This window comes from Ovis canadensis, chromosome 7 (genome assembly GCF_042477335.2).
Source record: "Ovis canadensis isolate MfBH-ARS-UI-01 breed Bighorn chromosome 7, ARS-UI_OviCan_v2, whole genome shotgun sequence".
NCBI lineage: Eukaryota > Metazoa > Chordata > Mammalia > Artiodactyla > Bovidae > Ovis > Ovis canadensis.
The window spans coordinates 83,254,972-83,273,755 of record NC_091251.1 but is presented as its reverse complement, the minus strand read 5'-3'; the positions used below and the strand labels follow the sequence as shown (position 1 = coordinate 83,273,755).

General features: G+C 37.2%; 1 protein-coding gene across 5 annotated transcripts in view; it reads right to left on the bottom strand.

Annotated features, from left to right (window-relative positions):
* The window catches only part of MNAT1 (MNAT1 component of CDK activating kinase), a 224,011-nt gene extending 205,620 nt beyond the window's left edge, over positions 1-18,391 (bottom strand). For all 5 annotated transcript variants that reach the window (XR_011258302.1, XR_011258303.1, XR_011258301.1 and 2 more), the window contains exon 1: positions 17,887-18,391. Coding sequence is in view for 2 of the 5 variants with exons in the window: in XM_069596759.1 (XP_069452860.1) it covers positions 17,887-17,975 (89 nt within the window). In the remaining 3 variants the exon portion in view is untranslated. The remainder of the gene's footprint in view (positions 1-17,886) is intronic.
* Positions 18,392-18,784: the final 393 nt, after the last annotated feature.

The window sequence follows — 18,784 nt, the reverse complement described above, 5'->3', positions numbered from 1 at the left end:
CCATAAAATTAAAGTTAAATATATGCCTACCACATAGCCCAGCCATGCCATTCCTAAGTATTTATGTAAGAGAAACAAAAACATATGTTTATACAAAGACTACATGAAAGTTCATAGAAGCTCTTTTGTAATACTAACTATTGGAAACAAGTGTCCATTAACTCATGAATGGAAAAACAAATTAGTATATCTATACGAATTTATGTATATAATTATATAATATATATAATAAAAAAGAATGAATCACTGACACACACAACATGGATGAATCTCAAAATAACTGAGTAAAAGAAGTGAGGCAAAAAATTAAGAATACAGACAGCTTCTGGGTAAAATTAGCGAAAAAGTAATCTATACTGTGGTAAGAAAAAGCAGATCAGTTCTTGCCTGAGGATGGAAGTAGAGAGAAAAAAATGGATCACAAACGGTCGAAGAAAATTTGGGGAGTCACAGAAATATTTGCTATCTTAATTGTAATGATGCCTCCATGGATCCATGAAAGTGAAAGTGAAGTCGCTCAGCTGTGTCTGACTCTTTTCGACCGCATGGACACCAGGCTCCTCCGTCCATGGTATTTTCTAGGCAAGAGTACTGGAGTGGGTTGCCTTTTCCTTCTACAGGAACTTCCCGACCCATGGATCGAACCCAGGTCTCCTGCATTGTAGACAGATGCTTTACCATCTGAGCCACGAGGGAAGTCTCCCTAAATATACCCAAACTGATTAAATTACACAATTTATGTGCAGTTTAATGAATGCCAATTCGAGAAAGCTGGAAAAAAAAAACAGAAAGAAAAATATTGATACTATCTACCAAAATTTTGAGCATTCTTTGGCATTGCCTTTCTTTGGGATTGGAATGAAAACTGACCTTTTCCAGTCCTGTGGCCACTGCTGAGTTTTCCAAATTTGCTGGCATATTGAGTGCAGCACTTTCACAGCATCATCTTCCAGGACTTGAAATAGCTCAACTGGAATTCCATTATCTCCACTAGCTTTGTTTGTAGTGATGTTTTCTAAGGCTAACTTCACTTCACATTCCAGGATGTCTGGCTCTAGGTGAGTGATCACATCATCGTGATTATCTTGGTCGTGAAGATCTTTTTTGTACAGTTCTTCTGTGTATTCTTACCACCTCTTAATATCTTCTGCTTCTCTTAGGTCTATACTATTTCTGTCCTTTATCGAGTCCATCTTTGCATGAAATGTTCCCTTGGTATCTCTAATTTTCTTGAAGAGATCTCTAGTCTTTCCCATTCTGTTGTTTTCCTCTATTACTTTGCATTGATTGCTGAGGAAAGCTTTCTTATCTCTCCTTGCTATTCTTTGGAACTCTGCATTCAGATGCTTATATCTTTCCTTTTCTCCTTTGCTTTTCGCTTCTCTTCTTTTCACAGCTATTTGTAAGGCCTCCCCAGACAGCCATTTTGCATTTTTGCATTTCTTTTCCATGGGGATGGTCTTGATCCCTGTCTCCTGTACAATGTCACGAACCTCCGTCCATAGTTCATCAGGCACTCTGTCTATCAGATCTAGTCCCTTAAATCTATTTCTCACTTCCACTGTATAAACATAAGGGGTTTGATTTAGGTCCTACCTGAATGGTCTAGTGGTTTTCCTTACTTTCTTCAATTTCAGTCTGAATTTGGCAATAAGGAGTTCATGATCTGAGCCACAGTCAGGTCCTGGTTTTGTTTTTGCTAACTGTATAGAGCTTCTCCATCTTTGGCTGCAAAGGATATAATCAATCTGGTTTTGGGGTTGACCATCTGGTGATGTCCATGGTTTTAGAAAAGGCAGAGGAACCAGAGATCAAATTGCCAACATCTGCTGGATCATCGAAAAAGCAAGAGAGTTCCAGAAAAACATCTATTTCTGCTTTATTGACTATGCCAAAGCCTTTGACTCTGTGGACCACAATAAACTGTGGAAAACTCTGAAAGAGATGGGAATACCAGACCACCTGACCTGCCTCTTGAGAAATCTGTATGCAGGTCAGGAAGCCAACAGTTAGAACTGGACATGGAACAACAGACTGGTTACAAATAGGAAAAGGAGTACGTCAAGGCTGTATATTGTCACCCTGCTTATTTAACTTCTATGCAGAGTACATCATGAGAAACGCTGGGCTGGAAGAAGCACAAGCTGGAATTAAGATTGCCGGGAGAAATATCAATAACCTCAGATATGCAGATGACACCACCCTTATGGCAGAAAGTGAAGAGGAACTAAAAGGCCTCTTGATGAAAGTGAAAGAGGAGAGTGAAAAAGTTGGCTTAAAGCTCAACATTCAGAAAACGAAGATCATGACATCTGGTCCCATCACTTCACGGGAAATAGATGGGGAAACAGTGGAAACAGTGTCAGACTTTATTTTTTTGGGCTCCAAAATCACTGCAGATGGTGATTGAAGCCATGAAATTAAAAGACGCTTACTCCTTGGAAGGAAAGTTATGACCAACCTAGATAGTATATTGAAAAGCAGAGATATTACTTTGCCAACAAAGATCCATCTAGTCAAGGCTATGGTTTTTCCAGTAGTCATGTATGGATGTGAGAGTTGGACTGTGAAGAAAACTGAGCACTGAAGAATTGATGCTTTTCAACTGTGGTGTTGGAGAAGACTCTTGAGAGTCCCTTGGACTGCAAGGAGATCCAACCAGTCCATTCTGAAGGAGATCAGCCCTGGGATTTCTTTGGAAGGAATGATACTAAAGCTGAAACTCTAGTACTTTGGCCACCTCATGAGAAGAGTTGACTCATTGGAAAATACTCAGATGTTGGGAGGGATTAGGGGCAGGAGGATAAGGGGACGACAGAGGATGAGATGGCTGGATGGCATCACTGACTCAACGGACGTGAGTTTGAGTGAACTTTGGGAGTTGGTGATGGACAGGGAGGCCTGATGTGCTGCAATTCATGGGTTGCAAAGAGTCGGACACGACTGAGCGACTGAACTGAACTGAACCAAAATTTTAAATGCACACACTACTATTAGAAAGTTTTGTATAGATATGCTCATATATACACAAAGATAAGAACATGTACTGAAAAATTATAATTTTAAACATCTGGAAACAACCAAGACTTCCATTAATATATGACATTAAATAAATTAAAGTACTTCACAAAATGGAATATTCTGAAACCATAAAAAGGAATGACTTATATGTTCAAAGTTAAGCTATCCAACATATACTCATGAATGAATGAAGCTGCAGAGAAATTTATACAGAACAATCCATTTGTGTTTAATTTTTAAAATAAGAAACATATATGCACAGAAACTAGCTGTGATTACATCTAGTTAACAAGTGCCCTTAGCACACTTAAAATTCTCTATTTTTGCAAGTATTTTATACTTTTCCACAAAGAAACACCACATAATAGTGAAGACTGACACCACCACTCCTAATAGTAAGTGCCCAATAAATATAAGCTGCTATATGCTAAGCATAATATGCCAAGCTCTTTGTACAAATCACATTTAATTGCCGCAACAAACTTGAAAGTAGGTAGTATTATTAGATTGGTACAAAAGTAACCACGGTTTCGCACCATGAATTTTAAATCATTATAACTATGCTCAAACTCATCTTTATTAATCAAAATAGGAACCATTACAATCAATACATTTTTGCCAAGAAATAAGTTTGTTTATTCCTGTAGCATAAAAATCTGTGCTTTAAGATTCAAGGAACTGTTGGAAAGCATTTTCTGCTTCCTGCTGGTTTTTTAAGTGTTCTTCCTGCAAAAAGTTGTCAAGTTGCTTGAGGAAGTGGTAATCAGTTGGCAAAAGGTCAGGTGAATACAGCAGATGAGGCACAACTGTGCAGGCCAACTCGTTCAGCTTTTGAAGTGTTAATTATGCAACATGTAGTTGGACATTGTCGTGGAGAATAATCAGGCCTTTTCTGTTGACCAATGCCTGCTGCAAGCATAGTTTCTGGTATATCTCATCAACTTGCTGAGAATGCTTCTCAGATATAATGGTTTCACAGGGACTCAGAAAGTTATAGTGGATCAGAATGGCAGCAGACTACCAAAGAGTGACCATAACCTTCTTTTGGTTCAAGTTTGGCTTTCAGAAGTGTTTTGGAGCTTCTTCTTGGTCCACCCACTGAGCTGGTTGTTGCTGGTTGTCATAAAAAATCCACTTTTTGTCACACATCACAATCCCATAGAGAAATGGTTCGTTTTTGTTGCAAAGAGTAAGACGACAAGATGACACTTCAAAACAATTTTTTATTTTCGGTCAGCTCATCAGACACTCACTTATCGAGCTTTTTCACTTTTCCAATTTGCTTCAAATGCCAAAATGATCATAGAATGATTGATGTTGAGTTCTTCGGCAATTTCTCCTGTAGTTTTAAGAGGATTAGCTTCAATGATGGCTCTCAGCTGGTCACTGTCAACTTCCGATGGCTGGCCACTACCCTCCTTATCTTCAAGGTTCTCCTCTCCTTTACAAAACCTCTCAAACCACCATTGCACTGTACGTTCATCAGCAGTTCCTGGGCCAAATAAACTGCTGATGTTGAGAGTTGTTTCTGCTGTTTTATTACCCATTTTGGCAAATAAGAAAACTGCTCAAATTTGCTTTTTATCTAACATCATTTCCACAGTTTAAAATATATAAACAGCAAGTAATGTCATTAGCAAAAAAAAAAAAAAGGCAAAAAATGTGCACTAAAATGATGTATGCTGCTGCTGCTAAGTCACTTCAGTCGTGTCTGACTCTGTGCAACCCCATAGACGGCAGCCCACCAGGCTCCCTCATCCCTGGGATTCTCTAGGCAAGAACACTGAAGTGGGTTGCCATTTCCTTCTCCAATGCGTGAAAGTGAAGTCGCTCAGTCATGTCCAACCCTCAGCGACCCCATGGACTGCAGCCTTCCAGGCTCCTCCATCCATGGGATTTTCCAGGCAAGAGTACTGGAGTTGGGTGCCATTGCCTTCTCCGAAAATGATGTATAACATCATTTATTTGCAAATTTCAACAATGCAAAAACTACAATTACTTTTGCACCAATGTAATAATTTTAACACCATTTTAGAGATTTACAAATCTGAAAGTCAAAAACAACTTTGCTGAAGGTCACACAACTAGTAAGTGGAAGCATGTGGATTTAACTCAAGTTTCTTTGATTCTCAAGTTGATACTTTTAACCATTGTACCAAAATGACCCTCTGTAAGCATAATCTGGAAACTAAACACCCATAAATGAATACAGCAACTGGTAGTGTTAATAACAGAATACAATCAAAAAGCACAGGTTTAATTTCTGGTTCTATTTTTTGGTAGGAAAATAAACCCTTCATATTTGCATATGTATATAATTGTCCTCTGTGAGTTATTTTATCAATCAATCCACTCTGGCAGTATGTTTTCGTCTCTAATTTTCTTACATTCTAACATCTACATATAATATTGCATTGTTGTTCAGTTGCTAAGTTGTGTCCAGCTCTTTTGCAATTTCATAGACTGTAGCTCGCCAGGTTCCTGGTTACAAGGGATTTTCCAGACAAGAATACTGGAATGGGTTGCCATTTCCTTCTCCAGGAAGTCTTCCCCATCCAGGGATCGAACCCACATCTCGTGCATAGGCAGGCAGATTCTTTACTGCTGAGCCACCAAGGAAGCTCACTATATATAATACATAAATAGACAAATGTTTCAATATATACATGTTAGTTTCTATTTTAATTCTAAATAATATAAACTAAACCCAAGATTCATAAAGAGGAGTCAAAAATAATATATTTTCCAAGGGGGAATTACAAGCACTAAACTTACACTAGACATGGCAATTTATTATTATTGACACTATTCCTGCTGTAATTTGTACATTTTTGCATTTAGTTGTAGCACATTACATAGATTGCTTTTTGCAATTAACCTCCAAAAGGAATTAAATATTAATGACATTTGCCAGATGCAATTATGAGAAATTTTACATCCATAGTCTGAATAATACAGAAATACCTACTATAACATATCACATTTTATATCTTACAAATATTTAAACTACCTTAAGAGTAAGAACTTTTATCTTCAAAATTCTGCTTATCAATCTCAACTATCTAAAGAAACTATCTGTTATCAATTGACAGAGCAAATATGGAAGAAATTTCTATCTGCTAACACTACTTTATTAAATGTTAAGGTATTCAATTACATATTCATTTGGCACTATTAGCATTTTCTGAAAATAAAGTAAATATAGCTTAGCAAATTACTGTTCCATAAAAACTGCACATAATAAATTGAGTTCTATGTTCATTTGTGTACATGGATACACATGATCAGAAGTTAAAAATTAAAATAAATGTCCTATAAAATTATTATGTACACTTTTTTGTCAAAAATGTTTTTAATACTATCTTTTCAATAAGCTAACAAAATACACATCTTAAAATAAAAGAATTTTAACACAAAACTGAAAGTAAATGCAAATATCAAAAGTTATATTCATAATGCCAAAGAATACAGGAATAGTTCTCTCTCAAATAGTTCTCATATACACTTCAACAGATCTTAAAAATATAACATTTGCCATGTCATGCTTCTACAATCTTTTAAACGTTTTTTTTAAACGCTTTTAAACGTTTTTTTCCCTCCATATTTTCTACTCCAACTCCAGAGATCAATAGCAAGACAGAAGACCAAATAGAAGAATATACTTTGGTAACATTATCTGAAACCAGTAAATGTTAGTTACAACCAGAAAATAAACATTATAGATTTATGAAGAAATTATACTTAACACTGGTAAATTTCAAGACTTTTCTATTTTAATGGAAAGAATTTTGTGTAAGTAAATCAGAGTTACTGTTAGATGTAGTCTGCTTCAGTTACCTGAACTCAGAATAGCAGGCTCATTAAATATATATAAACCGATGATGCAGAGGCACTGCATCATATTGACGGAGCCCTCATTAATTTTCAATGATTCTATCATATTTGCGTTCTAAAAAAAAAAAATTGAGTGAAGTCTGCAATCATTTTTCTTCATCTCAGAATTCCGGTTTTTACATATTCTATCTTAGAAACCTAATATGCCAAAACATTTCTAATAAGGTCCATTGAATTTTATATTTTTTCCTTTTGTAGAGAATAAACTATTTATGCATGTATATAATATACATATTTTATATATAATGTCAAAGTGAAATATGTAAAATAAAAATACTATAAAATAAACTATCATTATAGGTAGTTGATACAGTCTTTCTAGACACTTGCATATAACACAAAATAAAGTCTAAATTAAGGATTTTTCAGAGATATTGTGAGATGTTTTGCTCTCCACAACAACTAAATGGTAACAGAAAAAAGCAAATAAAATTTGCTTTTGATTAAAAAAATAAAAAGTTATCCTCCAAATCATTTCCTGGCATAAATAATATATTTAGGCTTTCTAATTTGCATATGATTACACCTCAAAAACCAAATACTATGATATTGTTTATATATATTATCAAAGAGAAAGATAAAGTAAGTTAAAAACTGGCAGAAAAGTTATTATTGAATGCTTAAAGGTTTATTTCAGGCTAGCATCCTGGAAACTAAATATAAAGAGAAAATTGTTCTAAGCATATAAACTGATTTCTGATTACACTGTAGTATTTTCATGTTTCACATAAACTGGATTTGAGTTAAATCTAGTTGCATTACATTAATAACAATTTTACTCAGCAAATGTGATCAAATTTAATTGAAATTTATACAGAATAAAGAAAATGAAGCTGGCCAGGTAAGCTTTCCCAATGGTTCAGCAAGTAATGAATCCGCTTGCAATGCAGGAGGCACAGAAGACAAGGATTCAATCCTTGGGCCAGGGAAGACCCCCTGGAGGAGGAAATGGCAACCCCCTCCTGTATTCTCGCCAGGAAAATTCCATGGATAGAGAGTTACAAACAGTAGGATATAACTAAGCACATGGCATGCAGGTAAGCAACGCAACCATATAAGCTTTCTTAGGTTTTGTTTAAAAATGAAGGACAAAAAAAAAAATGGAGGACAGGTATAGAATACATAGGGAACAGACCTGTGGACACCGGGGGAGGGGAAGAGAGAGAGGATGAGGCATATGGAGAGAGTAACATGAAAATTCACAATACCATACATACAACAGATAGCCAATGGGAATCTGCTGTATGACTCAGGGAACTCAAATAGGGACTCCATGACAATCTATGAGAGTAGGATGCAGAGGGAGATGGGAGGGGATGCAGGAGGGAGGGGACATGGGTATACTTTCGGCTGATTCTTGTTGATGTATAACAGAAAGCCACAAAATTTTGTAAAGCAATATCCTTCGATTAAAAAAAAATAAAGTGGCAAAAAAAAAAGAAAGCGGAGGACAGCTGTAGAATAGAACTAAAAAGATGATTGCTAATCTCCTTCAAATTTACATTAATCAAGTCTGCCATCTTCCTCGGAGAAGGCAATGGCACTCCACTCCAGTACTCTTGCCTGGAAAATCCCATGGGCGGAGGAGCCTGGAAGGCTGCAGTCCATGGGGTCACTGAGGGTCGGACACGACTGAGCGACTGCACTTTCACTTTTCACTTTCATGCATTGGAGAAGGAAATGGCAACCCACTCCAGTGTTCTTGCCTAGAGAATCCCAGGGATGAGGGAGCCTGGTGGGCTGCCGTCTATGGAGTTGCACAGAGTCGGACACGACTGAAGTGACTTAGCAGCAGCAGCAACACAAAGACTATAATCCCTTAGAAATGGTAAACTAACAAGGTGAGCCCGACAATTGCCTCATTTTTCTATCTGGGAATAATTTCCATGACGATAGCCTAGTAAGCAAGAGTTTAAGAAGGGCACAGTGGTTGTGCTAAGTTGTACAGGCAAAGATCAAACTTCAGTGCAGTTGATATGGTTGAAATCTGCAAGGCAGAGGGTCAGAAGCCTGTATAAGAACTCCCATAAGTCCATGGCCAGGCCAAAGAACAGACTGCATATATGCAGGGCAAAACCAATCAAGGCTTAAAAGAGAATGGCTGAGAGAGGAAGAGAGGGTAGTTAAGGAGTGCTGGGTATATTTTGGAGTTCCTACCCAGCCAAAGTAGAGAAACCACAGTAACACCTTATTAACACCTCAAAAATCCAGTTGGGATACCAGCAAGTAAGAATGGGGACCACATCATATAATAAGACTTATTCTATCTAGACTTACTCTAACAAAGCCTAAAATCAAGCCCCAACAAGTTTTGCAAGGAACTCAAAGTTTGGAGATTGAGTTGCAGTAAAGTAAGGAAACACAATGGGCTCTACACAGATCCATCCTCAGTTCAGTTCAGTCGATCAGTTGTGTCCGACTCTTTGCAGCCCCATGAATTGCAGCACGCCAGGCCTCCCTGTCCATCACCAACTCCCGGAGTTCACTCAAACTCACGTCTATCGAGTCGGTGATGCCATCCAGCCATCTCATCCTCTATCGTCGCCTTTTCCTCCTGCCCCCAATCCCTCCCAACATCAGTCTTTTCCAATGAGTCAGCTCTTCGCATGAGGTGGCCAAAGTACTGGGGTTTCAGCTTTAGCATCATTCCTTCCAAAGAACACTCAGGACTAATCTCCTTTAGAATGGACTGGTTGGATCTCCTTGCAGTCCAAAGGACTCTCAAGAGTCCTCTCCAGATCCATCCTGCTGCTAAGTCACTTCAGTCGTGTCCGACTCTGTGCAACCCCATAGACGGCAGCCCACCAGGCTCCCCTGTCCCTGGGATTCTCCAGGCAAGAACACTGGAGTGGGTTGCCATTTCCTTCTCCAATGCATGAAAGTGAAAAGTGAAAGTGAAGTCGCTCAGTCATGTCCGACCCTCAGTGACCCCATGGACTGCAGCCCACCAGGCTCCTCTATCCATGGGATTTTCCAGGCAAGAATACTGGAGTGGGGTGCCATTGCCTTCTCCCAGATCCATCCTAGCAATGTTTAAAACCAAGCCTACAAAGTTCAAGGTAATCAGCCAGTAACTGAACTACCTACAAGAATTTTAAAAAACAACATTCTACGCAGAAAGATAAAGTATGCAATTTCTGATACCATCTACGTGATCCAGTATACAACTGAAAAATGTATTAAATGTTCAGAAAAAGAGAAGAAAAATGTGATCCACAGGGGTGGGGGAAGAATAGTCAACAGCAATCAGCCTTGCCAAGATGTTGGATCTAGAAGACCAAAAGTTTAAGTCAGCTATTTTAAATATTTTTAAAGATTTAACACAAATTATGTCCAAAGAACTACATTCAAAAAAGTAAGGGAAGATATGATCTTAATGTGCAGACAGAAAATTCTAAAAGAGAAGTGATAACTATAGAAACGAACAAGATGAAAACTCCAGAACAAAAGTATAATAATAGATGAAAAAATCTACCAAATGGGCTTAACAATAGATTGGACATAGCAGATGGGAGTCAATAGACTTGAATACAGACCAATAAAAAATATCTATGAAGAACAGAGAAAATAAGATTGAAGAAGAATGAACAGTACCCCAGCAACTTATAAAACAATACCAAAAAAGCTAATACACATGTAACTGAGTTCCAAATGGAGAAGAAAGTGAAAATAATACAGAAAGAATCACTGGAATATTCCAAATAGGATGAAAAGTACTGATTTACAGTTCCCAGCTCAGCAAATGTCAACTAGGATGAATACAAAGAAAAGCATATCTAAACTTATATTCAAACTGCTAGAAACCAATGATAAAGAGAAAATCTTGTAAGCAGTCCTGAAAGATTTTTACACCAAGGATATAAGTAACAGCTGACTTCTCATCACAAACAACTTCTCATCACAAAAAAAATGGAATGGGGAGATCCCTGATGGTCTAGGATTCTGAGCTTTCACTGCCCTGGCCTGGATTCAATCCCTGTTCGGAACTGAGATCCCACAAGCTGAGCATCATGGACCAAAAAAAAAAAGAATGATATATCTGAAGTGGTGAAATGACAACCCATAACTTCACACTCAGCAGAAAGATCCTTCAAACAATAGGGTAAAATAAAAACACTCACATAAACAAAATCTGGGAGAGTTCTTCACAGATAAACCTGTACTATGAACTACTAAAGAATGCTCTTCAGGCAGAAAAACAAAATCAATACAACTATCAAATCAATCCAAAAGAAGAAAGAAAGACACTAAAGATGGCAAATAAGTAGGTGAATACAAAAGACTACACTTAACAATTTTATACCCACTAACATGGCTACATTCAAAAAAGACAAATAATAGCAAGTGTTGGCAAAAGATGTAGAGAAACTGTAACCCTTATCTACTGCTGGTGGGAATGTAAAGTTGTGCAATTGCTTTGGAAGTCTTACAATTTGGATAAATATAGAGCCATCACATGATCCAACAGCTATACTCCTAAATATATAACCAAAACAATTTGTCACATAAAACTTGTACATGAATGTTCACAGCAGGATTATTCGCTATAGCCAAAAAGTGAAAATAATCCAAATGTCCATCAACTAATGAAAAGATAAATGAAAAGTGGTAAAATCCACACAAAGGAATAGTCTTCAATAATAAAAAGAAAGAAGTTCTGATACATTCTACAACATGGATGAACCTTGAAAACATTATACTAAGTAAAAGCCAATCACAGAGGACTATATATTTATATGATTCCATTTATATGAAATGTCCAGAATAGGCAATCTGTAGGGATAGAAAGTCAACTGGTGGTTGCCGTAGGGCTCAGAGACAAAGGGAGATGGAGGACAGGGCTAAGTAGTAAGGGATTTCCTTGTGAAGTAACAAAAATGTTCTAGAATTAATTGTAGTGATAGATGTATGTCTCTGAGAATATACTAAAAGCCACTGATTCTATATGTTAAATGAGTGAATTTTATGGTATGTGAATTGTATCTCAAAAAGTTGTTTATTAAAAAGACTATTTTTTTCCCTACATTTCCTTAAAAACAACTATTTAAAGCAAAAATAACAATACTGAATCATATATAAAAGTTAAAGATATGACATCGTTAGTATAAAGGATGACAAGGGTTATGTGTACGGAATTATAGCATTCATATTTGTGAGGTATTGAAATGTGAGGAATTTGTGAGCAAGTGAAAAATGCAGAGTGTCAGATGTTGACTCTAAATAGACTGATAAAGATGCATATTGTTATACTTATAGAAATCACTAAAAATAAAAATATTAAAATAATAATAAAGATCTTAAATAGAGCAATACTTTTAAAATATCCAGTTAATCCAAAATAAGGCAAGAAAGGACAAATGGAAAACAAATTTAAACCCAATGATAGCAATAATTACATTAAATATAAAGGGACTAACACGGCAATTAAAAGGCAGCCAGTGTTGGACCATACAAAAAAGTAAGACTAACTATGTACTGTCTACAAAATGTTAAGACATAAAACACACATTGGTTGAAAGCAAAGGACAGAGAAACATATACTATCAAATAGAAAGCATAAGAGAACTGATACAATACCAGACAAAAAAAATCATCAGGATAAAGAGTATTACAAAAGACCAAAAGGAACATTTCATGACAAAAGGATAAATTCATCACAAGAAGGCATAGCAATTTTAAGTACCTATGTACCTAATATGGAGAAGGCGATGGCACCCCACTCCAGTACTCTTGCCTGGAAAATCCCACGGACAGAGGAGCCTGGTAGGCTGCGGTCCATGGGGTCGAGAAGAGTCGGACACGACTGAGCGATTTCCCTTTCACTTTTCACTTTTATGCACTGGAGAATGAAATGGCAACCCACTCCAATGTGAGGGACAGGGGAGCCTGGGGGGCTGCCATCTATGGGGTCACACAGAGTCGGACACGACTGAAGTGACTTAGCAGATGTACCTAATAAGAGTTTCAAAATACATGAAGCATGACAGCACTACTAAAAGGAGAAACTGACAAATACACAATCTATTTGGAGTAACTGATAAAATGAGTAGAAAAAATAAATTAGTAAGGATGCAGAAGGACTGGTAAAGATACTCAGAAGTTAACACTATCAACCAAGCTGACCTAACTGACATACACTATACCCAACAGCTACAGAACACACATTCTTTTCAACTTGACTTGCTCATCAAGTAAGACCTTGCTCACCAAAATAGACCACACACTGGACAATAAGTTTTAATAAAATTTTATAAGACTGAAATTTAGCAAAATTTGTTCTCTTACAACAAAATTAAATTAGAAATTAACAACAATATATCCAGAAAGTCCCCTTTTTCTAATTTTCTACCCAGAATGAGTACCTTTTTCTAATTTTTCTGTCCACCGTTTCCCAGCTCACAAAACGGTAACGTACAAGCCCAGCATATTAAACAAATGAATTAATACCACTTATGAATTATTCTTTCCAACAATAAATAAACTGAACTTTAATCTGATAAACCTCTAAAAGCTACTAGTAATTTATAGGAAATACAAAGGAACATAATAATACCACAGAGGTGCAATCAGCAAAATTCATACTGGTAACTCTTCAGAAAAAGCTACCTAGAAACATCAATAAGCAAGAGAGAGAGACAGAGAGAAGCAGAGAAAAAAATAAAACGGAGAAAAAGAGAAACTTTAAGAAAATATGGCAAAATATTGTCTTTAACATATATCAGGATGAGTTTTTGTTTATTCTACTTTGTGTCTTATGTGTGTTTAGAATGAAGAAAGAAAATTTAGTAAAATCAAATATAGGTAGTTTCCAGAGACAAGTGTTGCTAAGGATGGTTGGGATAAAACTTAAATTATTAGTTTTACTTGCTTGTGTTACTCTGAAAAATATCATCCAACTATGTTGGGTAAAGAGGATCTGCTCTATTCCAAAGAAAACAAAGTTTTCCCATCTTCTCTGAAAAAAATAAATAAGACTTTAGTTAAATGAGAATTAGATATAACTGGCTCCTTCTAAATCAACATGCCTTTAGAATTCTATGAAGACTTCCATGAAAGGCTTATTTCTTAAAATAGGTGACCCTGATAAACAGAAAAAAGTTACCCTTTTCTGTAACTAAGACAAAAGTTCATCCTTGAATTGAAAAAAAAGCAAATGTAGAATCCAGTCTTCTTTGGATGTGCATGCAATCAATTCATTTGGGTGTTTGCCGGATTGATTTAATATTAATACATAATGGAATCTGTCGTCGTTATTTAGTCACTAAGTCACATCTGACTCTTCTGCTACCCTATGGAGTGTAGCTCACCAGGCTCCTCTACCCATAGGATTTTCCAGGCAAGACTACTGGACTGAGTAGCCATTTCCTTCTTCAGGGTATCTTTCCCACCAGGTGGGCCCTTTACTACTCAACCACCCACTTCCTCAACTGCTAGCAGTCAAGAGAGAAAAGTATTTTCATGTTTCACCTTTTTCCTCCTTTCTGCTCCTGTATTTTCTCTCATAAATAGTACTTCTAAATAATCTTTCTATAATCTCACACTTCCTATCTCCTGTGAAGCACTATCCCTACTCACTTTATTATTTGCCTCCTAAAATGCCTTTGCTACTTGACACACAAAATAAAGTGAGTAAAATCATGTGGCCCTGTAATTCTTGCCTCATGGTATTCACACTCTTGTGTATACTGTAACAGGACTTCAGTGCTAACAAATAAAATACAGCAGAAGCAATGATAATGTGATTTTTGTCATTAGATGATGATGCTCTGGAGCCTCTAGTTCTCCCACTAACTCTGGGAAAAGCCACATCATGAGCAGTCCTACTGAGGGTCCAAGGAGAGGAACTGAAGCTGCCAAGACCCACATGAGTGACCTCAGACACAGACACTCTGGTCCCAGAAAACAGCTTGAGCAAACCTCATGAAAGACACAGAGCTAGAATCACTCAGCTGAGCCACTCTCAGACTCCTGACCCTCCAAAACTATATAAGATAATAAATATTTATTAAGGTACTAATTTTTGAGGCAATTTATTACATAAAAAGATAACTAATACAAATAGTAACACTAAAAAATAATACCTACTCCTTTCAGACTAATAATTATAAAAATGCCTAAGCTCAATCCCATGAAAGACATTCTGTACAAATTCAGCATACTATCAAATCAAAAGTATTTCACATCAAAATCTATAATGTTCTATTACTTATCAGAACAGCAAGATTAAAAAAGTAATAATGCCCAATTGTGGCAACAGGAATTCCCATGAACAGTTGGTGGGAGCATAACAGATACAATCTTTTTTGAGAACAAGTGGGCAATGTTTATCAAAATTAAAAGTCACATACAGTTCTACTATTAGGCATTTACCCCTGGTTCTCCTCTTATATCTTATAATATACTTGTATATGGGTTGAGGAAGAGGGCAGAAAGAGAGAAACTGCCTCTAGTGAAAAATAGGAAATCTAAATATTCATAACACAATTTTGGGGTAAATCAATTATAGTATAACCTAACAGTGGACTATCATCCAAATGTTAAAGAGGAATATATACACATAACAATTTAGAAAACATATCCAAGATATACATTATGAAAAAAGTCAGGATATATATAACCCTATTTCCATGAGAGAACACGATACTGAGTTCCTATTTAAATCACAAAAGGGGCATTATAATCAAAACTGTACCACATTTTATAATCTCTTGAATTCATTTAAAGATACCATTGTTGTGCAAGTCTTTTAAAGCAGGCGGAGTAGATCCTGTTTAAATTTTATTTCTGCTTAGTATCCATACCATGCATAAATAATAATAATGATTCCCAATGTATACTGAACAAATATTACGTGAAAAAATTCTATTAAAGCACCTCCAAGTATGATGTTTACATATATTATTTAATCCTCAAACACTGTAATATACACAGTGCTGTTATCTCTATTGTACAGGGAAGAAAAATGAAGTAAGAGGAATTTGCCCAGAGCCTATAAGAATACAAAGAATTCAAGATCAAAAGTTTGTTCTCTTAGCCAATATCATATAATCTTTTAATCATTTTGATCATATTTTAAGTTAAAAGAGGGCTGTAAAACTTGGTCTTTAACAGATTAGCAAATAAGCCAAAATCAATGCAACATCAGAATGACTTAGACAATTCTAAACTCTTATTAAAAAAACAGAAAAGACCAGGGACACAACAAAAGCAATTTCCAATTAAAAATAAATATAACTATTTAATAAAAATGCAATTTATTTTGCTAAAATCACATAATCTTCCCTGACTAGCTAATTACTACTAGGTATACATTTTTTCTAGTAAATTACATTTAGTTAATGTCCTTTCAAAAAAAGCAAATTCCTTTTCCTTGAGCACCAACTATAACAAATCTGGTACAGGAAAATAAAGAGAAACCAAGCAAAATCTTTCTAAAAACTGAACAGTCTTTACAGCATTTGTCTGGTTTCCCTTTCCCAATCTACTTGGTTACTTTCACCTTATTTCTAATTTTAATCCATCCAATCAAATTCAGTACAGCTCTACTGTATTTCCTTTGCTGGATAAAGCAAAGGAAAATAAAGACTAATTAGAGTACAGCTCTACTGTATTTCCTTTGCTGGATAAAGCAAAGGAAAATAAAGACTAATTAGAAAATAAGACCAATCCAGTAAATTATTAAATCCCTTTATAATCATTATAGCTACGATTAACCATGCAATTCGGGCTTACCCAAAGATCTTGTCTACCACATTTTTTATATCTTAAAAACATCAAAGAAACTACGAGAATGTATGTTCACCTTACATTGCAAAGCGCTTTATAAAACCATCTATACTGAACCACATTTGACCATAAAAACGTGGCAAGAAACACGTTTATCAGTTCCTGCACTTATTCTTCAAAACACTCAATCTCCCTTCTGGCCCCTGCTGCTGCTGCTGCTAAGTCGCTTCAGTCGTGTCCGACTCTGTGCGACCCCATAGACGGCAGCCCACCAGGTTCCTCCATCCCTGGGATTCTCCAGGCAAGAACACTGGAGTGGGTTGCCATTTCCTTCTCCAATGCATGAAAGTGAAAAGTGAAAGTGAAGTCACTCAGTCGTGTCCGACTCTTCGCGACCCAATGGACTGCAGCCTACCAGGTTCCTCAGTCCATGGGATTTTCCAGGCAAGAGTACTGGAGTGGGGTGCCATTGCCTTCTCCGCTTCTTGCCCCTAGCCCCCCAAAATTGGCATTCTATAGTCAGACGGCCTGTGTTCCAATTCTAGAAGGGTCCACTAAATAAGGTATCTGAAGCAGTCTCCGTTTCCTTTCCTGTAAAATGGGTATGAGATGAGTACCTACTTCATAGGGCTGCTGTTGAGAATGAAATGGGATAACTCAAGGTAAAGCGCTTAGAACACTGCCTGACACGTAATGTACACTCAATAAATGCCAGCCATTACTGTATCTCCAAAATTAACTGCCTAGAATCTGAACTTTCTCTTTTAGAGATGAGAACTAACCAAACTCCATCAGGACAGTGGGCATACCGATGGAGTTTCATATTAACACGTGCAACAAATAGCAACAGTATATAAACATAGTAATTGCATTTTCATAGCACTTTTGTTCTTTTTAATAAAAACGCTTTGCGTGAAACTAAACACTCCGATCTCCCATGCTGGAATCCTGTTAACAACACAGCCCGGAAATACAGTCCAGATTCTCATCGCCTAAGGAGGGGGGAACGTGACAAACTGCTGGTTACATCAGGGAATCCGGCAGTTCAAAGCAGGCCAGAGCGGCTCAGGACTGGAGGGTAGTCTGTTTAGAGAAACAACGTTCCCTTTTCCTATTTTCTTCCCCAGTGTCGATACTGACGAAGCCCTTTTCTCCCCTGAGTCGACGACAAGCATCTCCCGGCTGTTTCGGGAGCTTCCACCCTGTGCGTCTCCCCCCATGGAACCCAACTATCCCCCGACTCACAGAGTATGTCCGCACACATTCACCATCAGCTTCAACGAAGGGTTCCGGTACTTGGTGGTCTTACACCGGGGGCAGCCCTGATCGTCCATGGCGCCTTCCTTCCAGTGGACTTTCCCCGGCGACTGCTTCAGTCACAGCCACAGCCAACCTAAAGCCCCTCAGATCCGAGGCCAAGCAGGTTCCTAACAACAGGCTCTTGGCTGGGACGGTCCTTTACGAATGAGCACCGGCCGGTGGCAAGGCACTTCAGCACAAAGGTTCCGGAAGCAAGTTTTCCGGTCCTGCCGCTACAGCTCGGTCTCAGCTTTCGCAGGCCACGGCAAAACCTTGGATTTAGGGGGAGGGCTTTTTAAAAAGGCAAATTACACATAAACCCTCACATGTACCTAGCTGTATTTTTCAGGAAATCGTGTCACAATTAGGAACATAGATTCCACCTTGTTCTGTCTGGAAATAGTCCCATTAATCAAAGTGCAATGTTTGGAGTACATAGTAACTCGGACCTAGTAACTCTGACCAGTATTTCCTTTTAAACAGTGTGATAGTCTTGTGCTTTATACTTCTTTACATTTGCACAGTCCTGCAATCACAGAAAACAATATGCATTCTCAGATATGAAGCTTGGGAAAGTTATTTAGAATGGAAGTCTCATGCTGACCCTAAATATTACAGATTCTCACTAAATGTTAAAATAGTTCTATAAATAATATCTGGCATCTGCAGAGAGGCAATTATCTCAAGATGATCAGGCATGCTTAACGGTTTCAGCTGGCTCTAATATCTCTTACCACCCTACCAATCAATGACAGTATTTGTTTCTCCAAACACTGGAGGGATCACACAGGAATATAGACTTTATTTCAGCAACTCTACTCTCTTGAGAGCCTGAATCTCTCTG